The 19,858-nt window shown below is 46.1% G+C and overlaps 1 protein-coding gene across 1 annotated transcript in view; it reads right to left on the bottom strand.

Annotated features, from left to right (window-relative positions):
• CACNA1E (calcium voltage-gated channel subunit alpha1 E) overlaps positions 1–19,858 on the bottom strand; it is a 210,016-nt gene that overhangs the window by 97,413 nt on the left and 92,745 nt on the right. Inside the window, exon 5 of the mRNA XM_034779013.1 lies at positions 16,933–17,036. Coding sequence (XP_034634904.1) covers positions 16,933–17,036 — 104 coding nt within the window. The remainder of the gene's footprint in view (positions 1–16,932; positions 17,037–19,858) is intronic.

Raw genomic sequence — 19,858 nt, 5'->3', positions numbered from 1 at the left:
ACAAACCACCCACTCACTTTCCCAGTGAACTATTATCTCGCAAGCATTTCTTTTTCATCCTCCCAATCCAGCTGGAACACCGCCGGCCCAGGTTTTGCACACAGCCAGCCCAAACCCCAGCCTCTGTCAAAAATGTGCGCTCGCTCCTTTAACGGCTTTATTATTAATTGCTAAAACTTAATCTTCTTCATCATTTGTTAGGCCTCCAAAATTGGCTGGAAATATTTTTTTTTTTAAATTAGACGAAGTGAAAAGATTTCAGAGATGGCTCAGAAGCTTCTTGAAGAAGCTGAAGAATGCTCTCCGGAGACTGAGAACACTCCAGTAACCCAACCTGAAAGAAAGAAGATCTTAAGACAAAGAAACGTTGCCAAATTGATCCTTTAATTATAACATTAGTCGTTTCTTTCAAAGGCTTAGTAGTGTGTGTGGGTGGGGGGGGGGGGGGATGTTTCAGAAAAGACTTAAAAATGGAGAAAATTAGATTTAACATCACCAGAATGACTGCAGGCAATTAGAAGGGGATTTAAATTACTCTCTCATTTGGTGCATGGCAGTTGGATGGGACTTTTCTGGCCCTAGTGGTTAACTTTTTTTGCTGTTCTTGGCTCCTACTTCCCAGCTCAGCCACTTCAGACCTGCAAATCCTGTCTCCCTCTTCATTCAGGCAGAACTCTATTTCCCATCACACCTCTATAAACTGAAGTTATTGCTCCAGACAGTATTGAGCTGGAAGTCCAAGATTGTGGGTAAAGGAAAGGAAATGGTCAATAGGTGGATGGTCAGAGGTAATGCAGGCAGTGACAGGGCCATGTGTTGTACTTAGGGGAATGGAAGTAATCGGGAACTGTACTGCAAACCATATGGGGAGACTGGGAGCCCTGCTTGGCATGGGAAGACAAGGAGTTTTTCTGCAGGAGGGGAATAGCAGGAAAGAACATGGACACCACCACCCTTTTGGGCCTGGAAACACTATGGATCCTGGAAATTATTCACTCAAAGCATGGCTCATGTTTCCTTTCTTCTCCCTATTCTAATCTATTTTGTTCTTAAGGACAAGCTGATTAGTTTGGCATCTTTTCACACACCTAGGATTTAACCAAAGCAACTCTTAGACCACAGGAATAAGAACCTCTCCAGGGTCTGGCTTGCAGGGAGATAACTTGTATTTAGGTATTAAATAAAGCACTGATGGCACTATCAGTGCAGGACCCAAATGGATGGGGAATTTGCTACATTGCTTTTGATCCACACCTTGAATACTGCGTGCAGTTCTGGTAATCTCATATGAAAAAAGATGTATTAGAACGGGAAAAGGTACAGAGAAGGGCAACAAAAATGATTAGGAGTATGAAGCACCTTCCATATGAGGGGAGATTAAAAAGACCAGGACTGTTCAGTTTAGAAAAGATGGTGGATCTGTTAGAGGTCTATACAATCATGAATGGTGCAGAGAAAGTGAATAGGGAACTCTTATTTACCCCTTCACATAACACAAGAACCAAGGGTCATCCAATGAAATGAATAGGCAACAGGTTTAAAACAAAAGGAAGTATTTCTTCACACAACACCCTGTCAATCTGTGGAACTCGTTGCCAGGGAATGCGGTGAAGGTCAAAAGTATAACTGGGTTCAAAAAAGAATTAGATAAATTCATGGAGGATAGGGACATGAATGGTTATCAGCCAAGATGACCACGGATGTAACCCCATGCTGGGTGTCCCTAGCCTCTGACTGCCAGAAGCTGGGATTGGATGACATGGGTCACTCACAACTGCCCTGTTCTGTTCATTTCTTCTGAAGCATCTGGCACCAGCCACTGCCGGAAGACAGGATACTGGGCTAGACAGGCCATTGGCCTGACCCAATTTGGCCATTCTGGTGATCAGATTTTTGTTAGTTTTGATTTGTAGAAAAGCAGCAAGAATTAATCTGATCCGAAACTTTTCACATAAAAAAGAGCATAATTAGAAAATTACAGACCTGCCCTATAAAGACATAGGATCAGAGCCTCGGCTACAGGTGAGGAACACAAAGCATAGCTCCAGTGGGGTGCAACAGCAACATCAGCTTGCTCTGTGCCAGGCCAGTCCCGTTACATTGGCCAACAACCCCAAGGGGCCAACATCATCGCAGGAGATCAGTAGAATGTAGTAACAGCACAGACACACCCCCTTCTTCCTAGCCACACCACTCCCCCGCACACATCACCAACAGCAAATGAGGTGGCACAGACGTTATAACACTCTACACCACCAGCAGATCCCCCAGTGACTTTAGGGCCATAATTAACCAGCAGTGGGTGTACAATAATTACACCACACTGGAAAAGCTGGACAGTAATAACCATATTACCCTTAGAAAAGGATTAGATGTTTCTATGATCTGGTTAAACAATACACAATTTGAGTTAACCTACTTTCATTCAGAGGGTTCCTAAACCCAAAGCAAATTCTGAATCATGGGAAAGGGGACATCAAATGAGTCTAAGTTAGGTCTTGTTTAACCTGACTATTTAAATGACTAAATCTTTCCTAGTGGGACAGTTTTGGTGGATATCACAACTTTATATGGCTGAATCGTCACGCTGCCTGGGATTTTATGCCAGGGAAATGTTCTGGAAGAAAGGTGATTTCTTTTTTTAATTTTTGATTGTTTGAGATGAGAATTAATTGATCTGTAATTGCATGGATGGAGAAAAAGTGAATAGGAATTTTAATAGAAGTAAAACTTCAACAGGATTTGAACTCCAGATCTTAGCAGTACAAAAGGAGACACTTTATCTGCTATTATTAGCATTACTATGCACATTTCCAAGACACCACTCGCCTTAGTATTTAAAGAAAGTCAAGAATCTTAAGAAGGGACTAATTTTCTTTCTCTTCCACATATTTTGAAGCCACTTAGGAGCAAATGGATCTAGGCTGTTTACACCCCAGAGGTCATAGATTCATAGATTCTAGGACTGGAAGGGACCTCGAGAGGTCATCGAGTCCAGTCCCCTGCCCGCATGGCAGGACCAAATACTGTCTAGACCATCCCTGATAGACATTTATCTAACCTACTCTTAAATATCTCCAGAGATGGAGATTCCACAACCTCCCTAGGCAATTTATTCCAGTGTTTAACCACCCTGACAGTTAGGAACTTTTTCCTAATGTCCAAGCTAGACCTCCCTTGCTGCAGTTTAAACCCATTGCTTCTTGTTCTATCCTTAGAGGCTAAGGTGAACAAGTTTTCTCCCTCCTCCTTATGACACCCTTTTAAATACCTGAAAACTGCTATCATGTCCCCTCTCAGTCTTCTCTTTTCCAAACTAAACAAACCCAATTCTTTCAGCCTTCCTTCATAGGTCATGTTCTCAAGACCTTTAATCATTCTTGTTGCTCTTCTCTGGACCCTTTCCAATTTCTCCACATCTTTTTTAAAATGCGGTGCTCAGAACTGGACACAATACTCCAGCTGAGGCCTAACCAGAGCAGAGTAGAGCGGAAGAATGACTTCTCGTGTCTTGCTCACAACACACCTGTTAATACATCCCAGAATCATGTTTGCTTTTTTTGCAACAGCATCACACTGTTGACTCATATTTAGCTTGCGGTCCACTATAACCCCTAGATCTCTTTCTGCCGTACTCCTTCCTAAACAGTCTCTTCCCATTCTGTATGTGTGAAACTGATTTTTTCTTCCTAAGTGGAGCACTTTGCATTTGTCTTTGTTAAACTTCATCCTGTTTAACTCAGACCATTTCTCCAATTTGTCCAGATCATTTTGAATTATGACCCTGTCCTCCAAAGCAGTTGCAATCCCTCCCAGTTTGGTATCATCCGCAGACTTAATAAGCGTACTTTCTATGCCAATATCTAAGTCGTTGATGAAGATATTGACCAGAGCTGGTCCCAAAACAGACTCCTGAGGTACCCCACTCGTTATGCCTTTCCAGCAGGATTGGGAACCATTAATAACAACTCTCTGAGTACGGTTATCCAGCCAGTTATGCACCCACCTTATAGTAGCCCCATCTAAATTGTATTTGCCTAGTTTATCGATAAGAATATCATGCGAGACCGTATCAAATGCCTTACTAAAGTCTAGGTATACCACATCCACAACTTCACCCCCTAGTAGCTTTTTCAACTTTCTGAAATAAAAAATTGTCTGCAATGCAGTCCAAGAATTTGTTGGATAGTCTGTGCCCCGCTGTGTTATTTTCCCAACATATATCCGGATAGTTGAAGTCCTCCATCACCACCAAATCTTGGGCTTTGGATGATTTTGTTAGTTGCTTAAAAAAAGCCTCATCCACCTCTTCCACCTGGTTAGGTGGCCTGTAGTAGACTCCTAGCATGACATCTCCCTTGTTTTTTACCCCTTTTAGCCTAACCCAGAGACTCTCAACACTTCCGTCTCCTATGTCCATCTCTACCTCAGTCCAAGTGTGTACATGCCACTGTTTAACAACTGAGGGCTGACTGCTGAAAGAGATGAGCAATATAACCTAGAGGCTATAAGAGTTGGGCTCAGTCGGATTTCTGGTGGCAGTAAATTACCTGGTCCAATGCCATTTCTCCAGCTTGTGCACATTCAAATCTCAGCTCTATCACCCATTGTGTCCTTAATGAAAGCAGCTGCCCTGATGAAGTGAGGGAGAGGGGCAGCCTTTGAGTTAGCTAGCCTATGTAGGACTTGAAAGAAAATGAGCAAGACCTTGAACTGTACCCCAGGATTGGATTAGCAGAGAGTAGAGTATTAGAGTAACATTCTCCTGCTGAGTTGTTCTGCTTAGCAGCTTGCGCAGTTGTGTGTTGCACCATCTCTAAATGATAGAAACCATCTCTTCTTTGTCAGGTAAGTAATCCAGTCTCCTAGTGTGAAAAACCCTAATCACTGTGGCTAACTCCGTATCTGGGGGTATGTCTTCACCAGAGAGTTAGCCTGCACCTTGTTAGCCTGAGTCTTGCCCCAAACCCTTCTGCCGTCCACACAGTAAAAGCTCTAACCTGGCATTAAGCCTGATTTACCAGGTGCAGCTGAAGGTACAGGCTTGAGGTTGGGTTTTGCTTCAGCCTGGCCTGGCAACCCCCAATACTCTGCAGTGAGAACACTGGCTAATCATGCGCGGGTGCGCTTAGCCTGCCAGTGCTCTCCCACAATTCCACCCGGGCTGTGCTTTCTTGTCTAACATCTCCCTTTTTATCCATTGCTTTTTAACCCCATGTTTGCCAGCTCCATTTCTGCTGTGATTCCACAGCATTTCGGTAGAGGTGCCATCCAAGAAATCCTTTTCCTGTGCTACCAGTTGGCCATAAGCTGGGGTGTGAGATCAGTAAAGCCCTTCACTTGGGGAAATGCCCCCAAATGACACCTTTATGTTTAGTGAACAGGAAAGAAACAGAGAGTCCATCAGGTGCGCTACGTTGTGGTGTGCAGACTGGATTCCTTAATGACAATCTTCATTAAAAGTAGGGCTATCAATTAATCACAGTTAACTCAAACAATTAACTCAAAACAAATTAACTTGATTAAAAAAATTAATCACAAGTAGTAGCAGTTTTAATCGCACTGTTCAATAATAGAATACCAATTGAAATTTATTATAAATATTTTTGGATGTTTTTCTACATTTTCACATATATTGATTTCAATTACAACACAGAATACAACATATACTGTGCTCACTTTATATTAATATTTCTGATTACAAATATTTGCACTGTAAAAAAGATAAATAAAAGAAATAGTATTTTTCAATTCACCTCATACAAGTACTGTAGTGCGATCTCTTCATCGTAAATGTAGATTTACATTTGCACTTTTGTAGCTGGCATTGCAAGGTATTTACATGCCAGACATGCTAAACATTAGTATGCCCCTTCATGCTTTGGCCACCATTCCAGAGGACATGCCTCCATGCTGATGACACTTGTTAAAAAAATAATGTGTTAATTACATTTGTGACTGAACTCCTTGAGGGAGAATTGTATGTCTCCTGGTCTGTGGTTTTACCCACATTCTGCCATATATTTCGTGTTATGGCAGTCTCGGATGACAACCCAGCACATGTTCAATTTAAGAACACTTTCGCTGCAGATTTGACAAAATGCAAAGAAGGTACCAAAGTGAGATTTCTAAAGATAGCTACAGCATTCAACCCAAGATTCAAGAATCTGAAGTGCCTCCCAAAATCTGAGAGGGACGAGGTGTGGAACATGCTGTCAGAAGTCTTAAAAGAGCAACACTCGAATGCAGAAACTACAAAACCCTAGCCACCAAAAAAGAAAATCAACCTTCTGCTGGTGACATCTGACTAAGATGATGAAAATGAATGTGCGTCAGCCTGCACTGCTTTGGATTGTTATCGAACAGAACCCGTCATCAGCATGGAAGCATGTCCTCTGGAATGGAGGTTGAAGCATGAAAGGGGCATACAAACGTTTAGCATATCTGGCATGTAAATACCTTGCAATGCCAGCTACCACAGTGCCACAGTGGTCTCACTTTCAGGTGACATTGTACATAAGAAGTGGACAGTATTATCTCCCGTAAATGTAAACAAACTTGTTTGTCTTAGCGATTGGCTGAACAAGAAGTAGGACTAAATGGACTTGCAAGCTCTAAAATTTTACATTGTTTTATTTTTGAGTGATTATATAAAAATATAATAATTCTACATTTGTAAATTGCATTTTCATGATAAAGAGATTTCATTACAGTACCTGTATGAGGTAAACTGAAAAATACAATTTCTTTTGTTTATTTTTTTATAGTGCACATATTTATAATAAAAATAATAATATAAAGTGAGCACTGTACACTTTGTATTCTGTGTTGTAATTGAAATAAATATATGTGAAAATGTAGAAAACATCCAATGTTTAATTTAAATAAATGGTGTTTTATTGTTTAACAGTGTGATTAAAACTGTGATTAATCACGATTAAAAAAAAATCTCATGATTAATCATGAGATTATTTTTTTAATTGTTTGACATCCCTAAGTAAAAGCTCTTGCTGCCAAATGCTGTTGGCTTTCGCCTTCAGAACTGTCGGCATTCATAATGAGTAAGTCTACTTGAAGGTTATTTACCCAAAGTATTGTTCCCATGTCAGTGCTACAGACAGCAGCTCACGTTACGGGAGAGAGCAGGCACACCTTGCAAAGGCAATCATAGAGTGGCCAAGTGTAATACACCACTAAGAACCACGTAATATGCCACCAGCAATCCATGCCAGCACATGGGCTAGTACAGCACTATTGTGGACACCGTTACACAGGAAGCGCTTGCAGGGAGGACACTCCCCTCATGCTAAGCCAGTCCAACTAATTGCAGTGAAGACATACCCTAAGAGGTTAGGACGGAGCCTCTTGGCCAGCTAAAGGTGAAAGAAGCTGTTTCCAATCTACACGCTATCTGGGTAGCCATTAGGTTGTGCACCACCTTTACAGGATGGCACCACCCTCAAAAGAGGGTGAGGTCACAATTTTCATTGGTTCCTTCAAATGCATCCCACTTCCCACCGGCATCATCTTCTCCTGAGGACGCACAAGATTGCTAACACCTTCTGACACTGGAAGAGCAGTGAGACAGCACTGCACAACCTAGAGGAGAGGTAGAGCAGCAGAGTGTTGGGAGCACTTTGGCGACACTGTATTCCATATCATCTCACGATTTCACACAGCAGTCACACACGTGTGTAATAAGACAGGTGATAGGACTGAGACCTGAGGAACTGGGCCCATGACAGCTCTCAGAAAGGAGTTGCTATCTGAGAGGAAGGATCTAGTGTAACTTAAGCAGCTTAATTTGACTCCATCTACCACTGGTGAGGTCCAACAGGTTAGTGACAGCTCATGATTGAATACGTCAAATGCTGCCAATAGCATAATAGAGCTAAGTGTGAAAGTTTGGCCCCTGGAGAGTGCCCATCAGCATTACAAGTTTTGTCTTCGTGCCAAACCCATGTCTGAAGCGAGATTGGAAGGGCTCTTGGATCTCAGAAGAGGTGTTTGTACTGCTGGAGCTAGCCAGCCATCATTTTCTGATGGATCATACCCAGGGAAGGAGCGGTTAGAGACAGGGTATTAGTTGGCAGGTTTGTTGGCATCAGATGATGATTTCCTGAGCCCAGACCAGATCAGTGCATGTTTTTGGGATGCTGAGAGTATGTGATTTCAGAGGAAAGCATTGCGGGGCTCTGTTAGAAACAACCCGTTTGGGTTCCATGAGTCACAAGGGAAAATGTCCCGGTTCACATTCCATGTCATGGCTTCCCCAGTGGCTTTCAGAATCTTTGCTTGTAAAGCTGGCCTAAAATCAGTCGGGGAAGGAGATGTGGCTTCCTTCTTTGTCCCTGACTCTACTTCCCCAGAGCTCAGACGCGTTCAGACTGACACTCATTCCGATTGTCTCAGACGCTATTCCACAAAGCACTGCAATAGCTTGATGGAAATATTTTATTTTATGTCTAGGCATTTCATCACCATAGCACCTCAATGTCCCAAGCTATCTGACTGCTAATAAACCTAGACCTGTGCAAGAGTCCAGACGTGACAGACTCCCTAGGTTTACGCAGTCTAACTATAAGTAAGTGAACACTTCAATCTCCCTGGTCATTCTATTACAGATTTAAAAGTCACTATTATTGAACAAAAAAACTTCAGAAACAGACTTCAAAGAGAAACAGCAGAACTAAAATTCATTTGCAAATTTAACACTATTAATCTGGGCTTGAATAGGGACTGTGAGTGGCTGGCTCATTACAGAAGCAGTTTTTCCTCTCCTGGAATTGACACCTCCTCATCTATTATTGGGAGTGGACTACATCCACCCTGATTGAATTGGCCCTGTCAACACTGGTTCTCCACTTGCAAAGTAACTCCCTTCTCTCCATGTGTCAGTATATAATGCCTGCATCTGTAACTTTCACTCTATGCATCTGAAGAAGTGAGGTTTTTACCCACGAAAGCTTATGCCCAAATAAATGTTAGTCTTTAAGGTGCCACCAGACTCCTTGTTGTTTTTGTAGATACAGAATAACACGGCTACCTCCTGATACTAGTCTAACTATGACACTTGGGAGTTTAAAGCGAGGTTTTTGGCTTCTGGAGTATGTCCCAAATACTTCCCTAACACAACAGAAACCCTAGGAACAAATGACATATTATAAATGTAATAAAGGCTAAAGAAGTCAAACAACATGTGTTCTAACCAAAGCCTAACGCATGCGCATTTTCATGACAATCAGACTTCATCTGACTGTGCATCCCAGATTAAGAGTTTTCTACATTTTTTTCTATAAAAGTCTCCACTGGGCCCCTGTTAATGCTCCAGTAGTTGATATTAAGGGAACAGCCCAGATTCCCTGTCACACTAGGCCTGTACAGGTAGTGGAGGTGCTCTCTTCCTTGGCTCAAGTCACAGCGATGCACAGTATGCCCCTCCTCCCCACAGCCATCTGACTTTCTGCTGCTCTGGAGTGAAGCTTCACCCCCTCCTGCAGCACTGCAATGGCAACGTGTGCAGGAATGTCACACTCTCGGTCTGTTGCCTGGGCATCTTGCAAAAGCCCAAATCTTCACCTATCTCCGTCCTCCTGGGAACTGAACAGGCTTGCTGTTCCCTAGGTATCTGGCACACCACTAGATCATCACCACTGCCAATTAGACCAGCCACCCACTTGCATCCCGTCCCAATACAAATCCTCATAAGAATAAATAAACAGTGGAAATGCCAGCTGGTGCCTGGGAAGATCACTAGACAGCTATCTCCAATCCAATGCAATCAGCAACCAGTTACCTTACACAGGCCCAGAACAGACAAACACCAAGATCTCAGCCTCACACAGAGCAAAGAAAGATCTGTGATCAGCAGACCCTTTGCCAACCACAGTCTTACTGCTGATGGGTCACCCGACCTGGTCTGTATCACAGGCTCTTGGCTGGCTGACACTGCTGGACCAGGTGAGCTCACATTGTCTCATCTACCTAGGGTACTCTAGTCATCACACACCCAGAGCAAAGGAGGGCAAATATGGAAGCAGAATAGCCATTTGCCTCTCTTCTGGGCTCAAATGCACGAAAAGTTCACTAAAAACAAAATCCTTTGAATGCATCTACTTAATCTGTGACTCCTGAGATTAGACTAACCTAGGAAATCTATAGACCTCCACAAACCCACATGGTGATTAAGTGCACAAAACTCACTGCCTTGAAAGATTTTAACGTCAGTGTAGATGATGCTTCTGACAGGTTAGCCCAAGCCTCTTATCCTAACCTTCCACACTACGTTTCTCATAGGCATACTCTGAACCAACAGATACCTGGACACACTCTGACCTGAATCCTAATGCTGGACATGAACATTAGTCATGCAAGAACCACCCAGTTCCAGTAGCACCACTTCCTCCTCTAGGAGGAAATAACTCTCCCTTATTGCAAGATAGTGAGAAACCCACCCAACCCCCACTATGGTCTGCCCCCCAAAAAACTCTTGGACTTAGCCAGATTCCAGAACTTAATTATGGAAAACTCTTCCCTGCCAAGAGGCCACAGAGAAGAGTCAATGAAGCAATACAACCACTATCTCTGATGGCTGCTATAAAGCACTCCCATCCATCCCGTTGCGCACACAGATTGCCACCGTTCTTGAACGATCTATGACAGAAAAAGACGTGAGGAAGAAAGCTTAAGCGTGAGAGACGAAAAAATGAAGTCTGATACAGACAAATTCGGACCAACTTTCCTAGAAACCTCCATCGTTGCCATGAAGGAGGCAAAGAGAGCGTACCTCTTCCTTGCCACCACAGACAGCAGATTTACACCCCACAGAGCCTACTGTTGTGAGGGATTACTTTTCCACATAGAGAAGATCACCCACATATGGAATTACTTTACAGACCACCAGGAACAAGCAGAAAGTGGGACCACTTCCGACATCAGCGAGAGCTGAGGGAATAACTGGTTATTTAGTTCGGTGACCAAACCAAGACATCAAAAAAACAAAAATATCTGGTTTGCTTCAAACTGAAACTGAATATTTTGGTTTTTCTCTCCAAAACAAAAAAGTGAAAAAGTTTAGTTTTGGTCAAACTTAACTGTTTGAACTTCCTTTCAAAATGGTGTTTTGAAACAAAACAGTTCATTTCAAAACAAAATGTTTAAATGGATCATTTAGACTTTTAAGAATTTTTTCCCCTCTGTTTTATTCAGCTGAAACTATATGACAAATTTTACACAAATTCGCCAATAGTCTCAAATGCCCCGAAACTGCATTATTCAGCGAATTTACTATTGAACTGAAAACTTTCGCCCAGCTCTGTAAGCTAATCTGAGAGAAGAGCAGAAAGGACAGTTCCAATTTTCGATCCTGAACCTTGAAACATCCCAGAGCATTTTACCAACTTCACAAACAGGAATTACTCCATCTAGTGCTGGGAAATACTCCATCTAGTGCTGCCTGTGGGGTGGTATCCAACAACAATTCAGCGGTACTCACAAACTCTACAGAACCACTTAGAACGGGAAATGAAGAAGAGAACCATCATGGATTGAAACTTGAGAAGAAATGAATTAGGCATAATGCCAACCTGGATTCTAGGATCAATATCCCAACTCTTACTTAAGGAGCTCTACAGTGAGATGGGAATGTTTCATATGAAAAATAGCATCTCTACCACTGCTCCCACTAGCACTAAGCTGGGATACTGAGTTGATTGTCTGACATTAATATCGAAGAGGAATAAACATCTGGGTTTGACATAATCAGCCAGTGGATGACACCTGAGGAACACTTATCTGACATTACAGCTATTATACTCCCTCCATTACCCCCTATTTACTATCCAAGTCATTATCCTAGTAGTTCATGGTGTCTCGATGGTGTTCAGAGGCGACATTAAATAGTATAGGACAATGATCATTATGCATGTCACAAAAGACACTGCTGTTTCTGTGGTGTCCTTGTCATAACTCATTCCTTCTCCAGCTGCCTGGATGTGTTAGGTGACTAACGATAGAAAAGGGCCCTTCCAAGCACTGAGCCACCCCAGAAACCAGAAAGGCTGCATCCATTTATTCCCAGGCATTTGGAGTGTCAAGTCATTATTGTCCTACCAGCATGACGCCACGTGTCACAATGCAGAGCAGCACACTGAGCTACGAAGCCCACACTCCTGCACTGAGCTCCCCGGGCTTTACTAATGGAAAGTCAGCTTGTGGGATACATTTTCTGCCCCCCACATGGCTGTCCTTGGACAGCCCCAGTTCAGTCCTTCTGTGCAGACCTCCGGAATGATGGAAAACGAGGATTAAGGAGGAGATTGTCTTGCTGAAATTGTTCTCTTCTTGCTCATCTCATGCTCTAAGCCTCTGACAGTATTTCAGGACATGCTGGTGCATCCATGGTTCATCACCATGGAGACAAGAAGCTCTGCTTCTCTTCAATCCCCAGCTAATGGGTTTCATTAAACTCTCATGTCCTCGGAGACAAGTAAAACGGTTACAACGCTACTGTCCACACGCACCCGACCCTGCACTCACAGCTCAGCCATACCCTGCACTCAGAGCCGCACCCTGTACTCACAGAGAGCTCAGCCACACCCTGCACTCACACACAGCTCAGCTACAGCCTGCACGCACAGTCACACTCTGCACTCACACACAAAGCATCCACACCCCACTCACAGCCATACCCTGCACTCACACAGAGCTCAGCCATACCCAGCACTCACAGCCACAGTCTTCGCTCACACACAGCACATGTACACCTCGCACTCACACTCAGATCAGCCACAACCTGCACCCACAGCCACACCCTGCACTCACAGCCACACCCTGCACCCACAGCCACACCCTGCACCCACAGCCACACCCCGCACCCACTCACAGCACATCCACCCCTCACACTCAGCTCAGCCACACCCCACACTCCTAGCCACATCCCCCACTCACACACAGCTCAGTCACCCCCTCCACTCCCACACACAAAGAGCAAACACACATAGCCACATCCTATACTCACTTTACTCTCTCACATGCAGGCAATGGCTTCACTTGGATCTGGGGGTGTGATTTCCAGCTCACATAGACAGACTCACTCTAGGTCCCATCAAGCTAGCATGCTGAAGATAGAAATGTAGCCACGGTAGCACAGGCAGTAGCAAGAGGTAACATGGACTAGCCACCTTGGGTGCCCCCTCAGCATGGCTAGCCTGAGCTGCTGCTCACCCCTGCCCAAGCTGCACTGCTCTGTTTAGCATGTTAGCTCTAGGAGAGCTAGCACGAGTATGTCTATTTAGGAATCACACCCCTAGCTCCAATTGTAGACACAGCCATACACATGTCATAGCCACGCCCATGCCCTATATCCTGATCCACAAGCTCCATAGCTAACCAGCCAGTAGCACACGCTACAGGTCTATCCCTCTATGCCCCGCCTACCAACACTCTCTGTGTGTGCCCACACCCTACACCTCAAACACCCCCCCACCTGACACCCAAACTATACATCACACACTCGCTCCCCTCCCGTCAGCTGCCCCCAGGAACACAACGATCCAGACAATTTTCCCTGACGGCTTTTGGCATCAAATGGCAGGCTACATTAAAATACAAACTTCACACCGAGGAGAGAACAGCCAGCCCTTCCTGCCGTCATTGCTCTGCCCCACAGTGAGATGGCTCAGCTGCTCAGCCAGAACCACCCAGGTAAAAGCCCGCAAGAGAAGGAAACACTCCAGTTCAGCCTCTTGCTGCCAACGCCACTTTGCAGTTCAGGATTTATCTGCACACCAGTTGTCCCTGGCCACTGCAGCTTCACGGGCTCCTCCAGAAGCTCATGAGGCATCTGTCACTACAGCGTTCTTAGCTCTCCAGCCAAAGGAGATGCCATTCCTGGCTTTAAAAGAGATCCCAGCACCATGGCTGGCTCAGACCAGCCCTTGAAAGACCCCCTAGACTGTGTTTTCCATTCAGATTGTGCTGACTGTCCCTGTCTAGGTGGGGTTGAGGAGCCAGACAAGAATAGAGAGAGCAAAGTACGTGTGTAGTGCTAGTAGTGATGGAACTATAAGTGCTCTGGCTGGCTACTTGGAGCAATTGCCCTCCATGATGATCCTGTGGTACCAATAAAGTGTCCCATCTCGATGACTCAACATATCTTCACCCCCAAACACAAAGCATCATGTGGCACTGCATAAATCATAACAGCGAGACGCGAGTGACAATGCAGGTCCAGAGACCCCAAGTGGAGAACAGGGGAGTTGAACCCCAAAGAATAAGCAGCTGAGTCAACTGGTTGGAGCCAATGGTATTGTTTTATAAAAATGTATCGAGTAAGGTCTTTTATTAAAGCTTGTATCTGAACTTAATGATCATTATGAGACACGTGCAGGGCATGGTTATGAATTCATGTATATATAGAGAACTGAGTTCATAAACTTCGGCTCCACCTCACAGCAGGGCAGTGAGCAATCAGAGAAGGCGAGGTACCCTCCAAACCAGGTATTTACACAACACCAGACAAGTAATGAATAATGATCCATTGAACAATCCAGGAAAAGACAATGCTGGGCCACTGAAGTTAGTGGAAAGACATTGAGACACCTGAGGATTTCCCCACTTTGAATATAAACCTGCAAATCCCTTAAATATGGATGGGGTTGGAAGTAAAAGGCATTCAGAACTTGAGGCACAGCCTGTAGGCGGGAAGCTATCCATGAAAGCCTGGTGGGTACGCTGGGAAATTGTTCAATGGTAATAGATAACTTGTATTAGCAAAGGGATTTTATCTAATACAGAAGTGTGAAGTCTGAGGTTGCATCTTTTATGTTTCTTTTCTGTGTAACCGGTATGTGTTTGCTCTCCCCTACTATTTCAGTTCTGAATCTGTGGTTTTTCTAGTAAATAAATCTTGTGTTTATTTTTATCCCAAGCAGGTCTCAGTGTGCAAACTGTGTGGAGTGTGGGAGCCAAAGCAACTGATAACTGGGGGGCTGGTTTCACACCTTTGGGGGGGGAGCAAACCAGAGGGGAAAGGTCTGAGTGTCAGGTAGTTAAGAACTTGGGGAGGACAGATTTGGGGAGACTCGGCACTGAAATGGCCATTGGGGTCACCCCGCCAGGAGTAACTGGGCTGGTGGAAGCCAGGATGAGACCTTGTGCTTGTGGGCAGGCTGCTGGTGTTAGCGCTTTCAGCCACAGAAGCACAACATTAAGTCACCCCAAGATTACAGGGCAGGTGGTGACAGAACCCCTTCCTGGTCTGGGTGAACCTCCAAACACCACAATGAGACAGTAGCAGCTGGCTGTATGGCACCAGAGCCCGTTACATTGTCTGTCTCTTGCTTAGCACAGCTTGGGAGATTCAGGAAGGCTGGAAATGGGCTGAGCTTTCACATCATACCAGAGGCTGGAATGAGTGACAGGGCCCAGCAGCCCGCCTGCTAGGCAAATGACCGACTGTGTGTCCAACCTGTGGCACCCTCCTCCCCCGGGGAAGCTGCTGAGATGTGTAGAGCTGGTGTGTTGAGGATTAGTAGGGAAGGTGGTGTGGAGGGCAGAAGTCTGTGTTGTGCACTAAGCCCAGTAGAGAATGTCCAAAAGGGCGAGACAAAGCCAACTCTAAACCTAGTGTTTTCTTCTTTGGAAAAGTAAACATCTGGTGAGACTGGGGCCATGTCAAGGGAACTGTGCGCGATCGATAACTTCAAGTGGCATTTGAAGCTCCAGAGACACATATCATAATACCAAACATCCTGCCCAGACCAAAAGAGGACTGACCAGCAGCAGCAGTGGTGCAATCACATCGATGAGTTGGGAGGGACCAGGAGGCGTGAGATACATTAGTCTTGCTGATACAGCTGCATCAAGGGGGCCTTCCTTACTCCACTAGTGGCTGCACTTCTGAGCAGGCAGCCATGGAGGGAACGATGCAGCTATGAGCGAGTTCACAGCTATTCATAGATTCCAAGACCAGAAGGGACCATTGTGATCATCTAGCCTGACCTCCTGTACAGCACAGGGGGTAGAGCTTCCCCAAAATAATTCCTAGAGTGTATCCTTCAGAAAAACATCCCATTGTGATTTAACAATTGTCACTGATGGAGAATTCACTGTGACCCTGGGGAAATTGTTCCAGTGGTTAATTCCTCTCACTGTTAAAAATGTACACCTTATTTCCAGTCTGCATTTGTCTAGCTTCTACTTCCAGCCATTGGATTGTGTTAGACCTTTCTCTCCTCGTTTAAAGAGCCCATTATGAAATATTTATTCCCCGTGAAGGTACTTAGAGACTGTCATCAAGTTATTCCTTAATGTTCTCTTTGCTAAGTTAAATACACTGAGCTCCTTGAGTCTATCTACCCCAGCTTCTCCTGTTAACGCATCCCAGGATCACTTGAGCCCTTTCGGCCACAGTGCCGCACTGGGAGCTCATGTTCAGCGGATTATTCACCGCAACCCCCACATCTTTTTCAGGGTCTCTGCTTCCCAGGAGAGAGTCCTGCATCCCCTAATGTGGCCTGCATACTTCGTGTCTAGATGTCTACATTTACATTTAGCCATGTTAACAAAACACATTCTTTGCTTGTGCCAATTTACTGAGCAATCCAGATCAGTCTGTCCCCTTCATTATCTACCAATCCCCCAGTTTTTGTGTCATCTGCAAACTTGATCAATGATGATTTTATGTTTTCTTCCAGGTCAATGATACAAATGTTAAGTAGCTTATGGACAAGAACAGATCGCTTTGGGACTCCACTAGAAACACTATTGCAGACCAAGCCTTCCCAGGAGGAGTCGCTGAAGGAGGGTTGAGCACGAGCAAGCTCCCAAATACCCCAGTGCTAATCCAAGAGCAACCAGTGATTGGATCAGGACAAAGCAGGGTTAACAGGGGCTAATGGACCCAAAAGAAGGGGAACACAGCTTGCTTACCCGGAAAGCACTCCCAGGACAAGGTTAAGAACAAAGAAGGAGCCGATGATGATGAGGGGGATGAAGTACAGCCAGTTCCAGGTGGCTCCTAAGGCATCATTGGTCTGAAAGGGAAAAAACAACAACGTTACACTGTATTCCACCTCTGTGTGACCATGAAGGGCTCCGGTTACTTCATCCCCCAGGGTCTATAACCAGGACCCTGAGTGCCCCGGGATTCCACAGCCACGGAGCCTTCTGCAGAATCCTGCATGTTGCCCAAGTGCCATAGAACTGACTATGCCACCCTCCCACCCCATGTAATTCACTGAAGTTGCCATTTGGTACCCAGCACTGGACGGGAGCCTCTCCCCCCGGCCTCCATCCTGCCTGTGCTGTCCTGTCCTTGTCAGGTGCAGCACACCAGCACAGGCCCCCTTGTACGGCACTTTAAAGGGCAGAGCAGGAGCCAGAGAGGGAGAAACTGGCTTGGCATCTTCCCGTCCTGAGCCAAGAGCATATCTAGACCTGCACTGATCCAACCAGGGAGGAGCCACTTGTAGCACCTTGGAGAGGTGTTGTTTGGACCTCTCACCACTAGGCTGGATTAGGCTGAGGAGCCGTGCCATGCTCAGACAGCTCTGCTCCCCACGCTGCCCTGATGGATATGGGCAGGAGTCTGGGGAGCCGGGATATCTGCAGAGCGGCACCACAGCAGGCCTGAGAAGGAGAACTGAGGTGTGGGAGGGAAGCTGCTCTAAACCGGCTCAGCTGCCCTTGTTTCCCCAGGGAATGTGCAGCAGTCACCTGCAGTGGGGCTGCGGGGCTGGGCTCAGAGCTGGGCCAGGTGGTGGCGAGGTTGAGAAGGGAACTGGAGCTGTGAGCGTTAGAACTGGCCTGCATGGAAAGCACTGAGTGCCCAGCACAGAACAAGTTACATGGTACTGAGCTGCTGCTGGCTTATGAGCTTCCTGGACAGTCAATGCTCAAAGATCTGCATGCCGAGCGTGCTCTGACACTGCACACCATGGCATAAGGCCAGAATCCCGGCTCTGGCGGAGGAAGAGTCTTTATCCCAAATCTTTACATAAACATCAGGAGCTGGGCACTTGGGGGGGGTTGCATGCAAACTCTTCCAGAGTCCCAGTTCCTCTGCTTCTGCTCCAGTGCTTCTCCCCAAGCCGCTCCCTCCAGCCATGTCCCAAGGGAAGGGAGGGGAGCTAAACTGACTCATTAGCTGGGCTGGCTCTTCGCAGCAGGCTGTCTGCTGAGCTGGGCTGGGGTGCAAAAGGGACGAATACTGCAGGCCGTGGGCTGGAGGCTGTGCCAGAGAATTTAGGGGGCCTCACCCCACAATACATGAGGCCTTGGCTATTGCATTGCCTTACTGAAGCACAAGACGAATAACAAACAAATGAATATCGCTCATGTCTGTGTCTCCTGGAATAGAACTAATGCGGCTGGAAGCCCACGCCAGGCATGGGCCACTGGCTGGGATGGAGAGAATGGCACCAATTTAGCTGCAGGAGGTCAGACTAGATGATCACGATGGTCCCTTCTGGTCTGAAAGTCTATGAGCCTATGAGCTGGAGTACAGCCACAGACACTACCAGTCCTATCAAGCAATGTTTCATCTTGATCCAAATAAAGGATGGAGAATCGTACCCTGAGACAGAATGTCTCAGCAGGCCATGCCTTGGCATACTAGAGAAGGCAGCTGCAATCTGCTCCATTATAAGCAAACCAGGGGAGGTTCTCAGTCTCCTTACACATTGCAAATGCTGCCCTCCGAGGGGCAGAACGGGCACAGCCCCAGCCTTCCCCTAAAATGGGTCATCCCATGCACAGGAACCAGGAACCTCTCTTCTCTTCCCCACCTCTCCTGCAGTTCTGTGCTCTCTGCTCTAGTGTGGCAAGAAAGCAGCAGTCTCAATTTGGCTTGGGACTTCTAGCGTTCCTCTGACACAACCTTCCTCCTCTGGACTGGAACATGGAGCCAGGACTTGTGCCAAAGGAGGGAACGGGCACAGACACACTGCTCCTCTCCTCGTTATCCCAAAAGGAACTGACTGATGACAAGAACTGTCTGAGAGGAGGGAGAAAGGTGGCAGTTTGACTCATTTATTGCTCTTCCGGATGTGCAGCTGATAATGCTGGCTCAGGCCAGGCATGGAGCAGACAAGTGCCGTGTAAACTTCACCCACACAGCTCTGCCAGCCTGACCCACAGAGCAGCCTCTGCTTCTCCAGTCCTGGCCCTGTCGCACTGTTCTGCTGGCGCCCCTCAAGGCTGACTTGCAGCATCTCCTTGCTATTCCAGGGCCAGCCCCCTCAAAACTGCTGTATAAATACATCTCCATCGTGACCTTCAGGACCCTCTGCTCTTCCAGCCCTGCTGTTTCTGATAATATACCTCAATCACCCATTATTTCAGGGCTGAGCTCTCCTACACAGGGACTGACAATGGTGCCAGTGAGCTGAGAAAGTGGGTGAATACCTAGGACCAAGGCCAGCCAGCTCCTTTCACACACTGAGTCTAGATTGGGAAGCCATTTCCCCACTCCATCACCTAGAACCCCTCAGAAGGCCTCCCCCAACTGAAAAGCAGCAGAGACTCTGACAGCTGACAGCGTCTGCCTGAGCCAGTCACCTCAGGGGATCTCAGGTCATCCTCCCCTGCCCCACACGACGGTAGCACGCTCTTGGCGCTCTTCGCTCGGTACAGACAGGGATTCACAGTGCCAAACCCAGGCTGAAATGTTGTGCCTCTCCCCTTTCCTCCTCCACCAGTTCCAGAGTGCCATCTCCAAGCTGGGGTAAAAACACTTCCTCCCCACAGAGCCTGGATTCTAGCTATACACCATCATAGGCAGTGCAAGCGTTGGCACCCGGCCCTCTCTGTCACCTCCCCTCCAGCCCGCTGCAGCTGACCAGACTTGGGGACACAG

Source organism: Trachemys scripta, chromosome 8 (genome assembly GCF_013100865.1).
Source record: "Trachemys scripta elegans isolate TJP31775 chromosome 8, CAS_Tse_1.0, whole genome shotgun sequence".
NCBI lineage: Eukaryota > Metazoa > Chordata > Testudines > Emydidae > Trachemys > Trachemys scripta.
The sequence above is the reverse complement of the archived record's forward strand: the minus strand, read 5'-3'. Positions and strand labels throughout refer to the sequence as shown.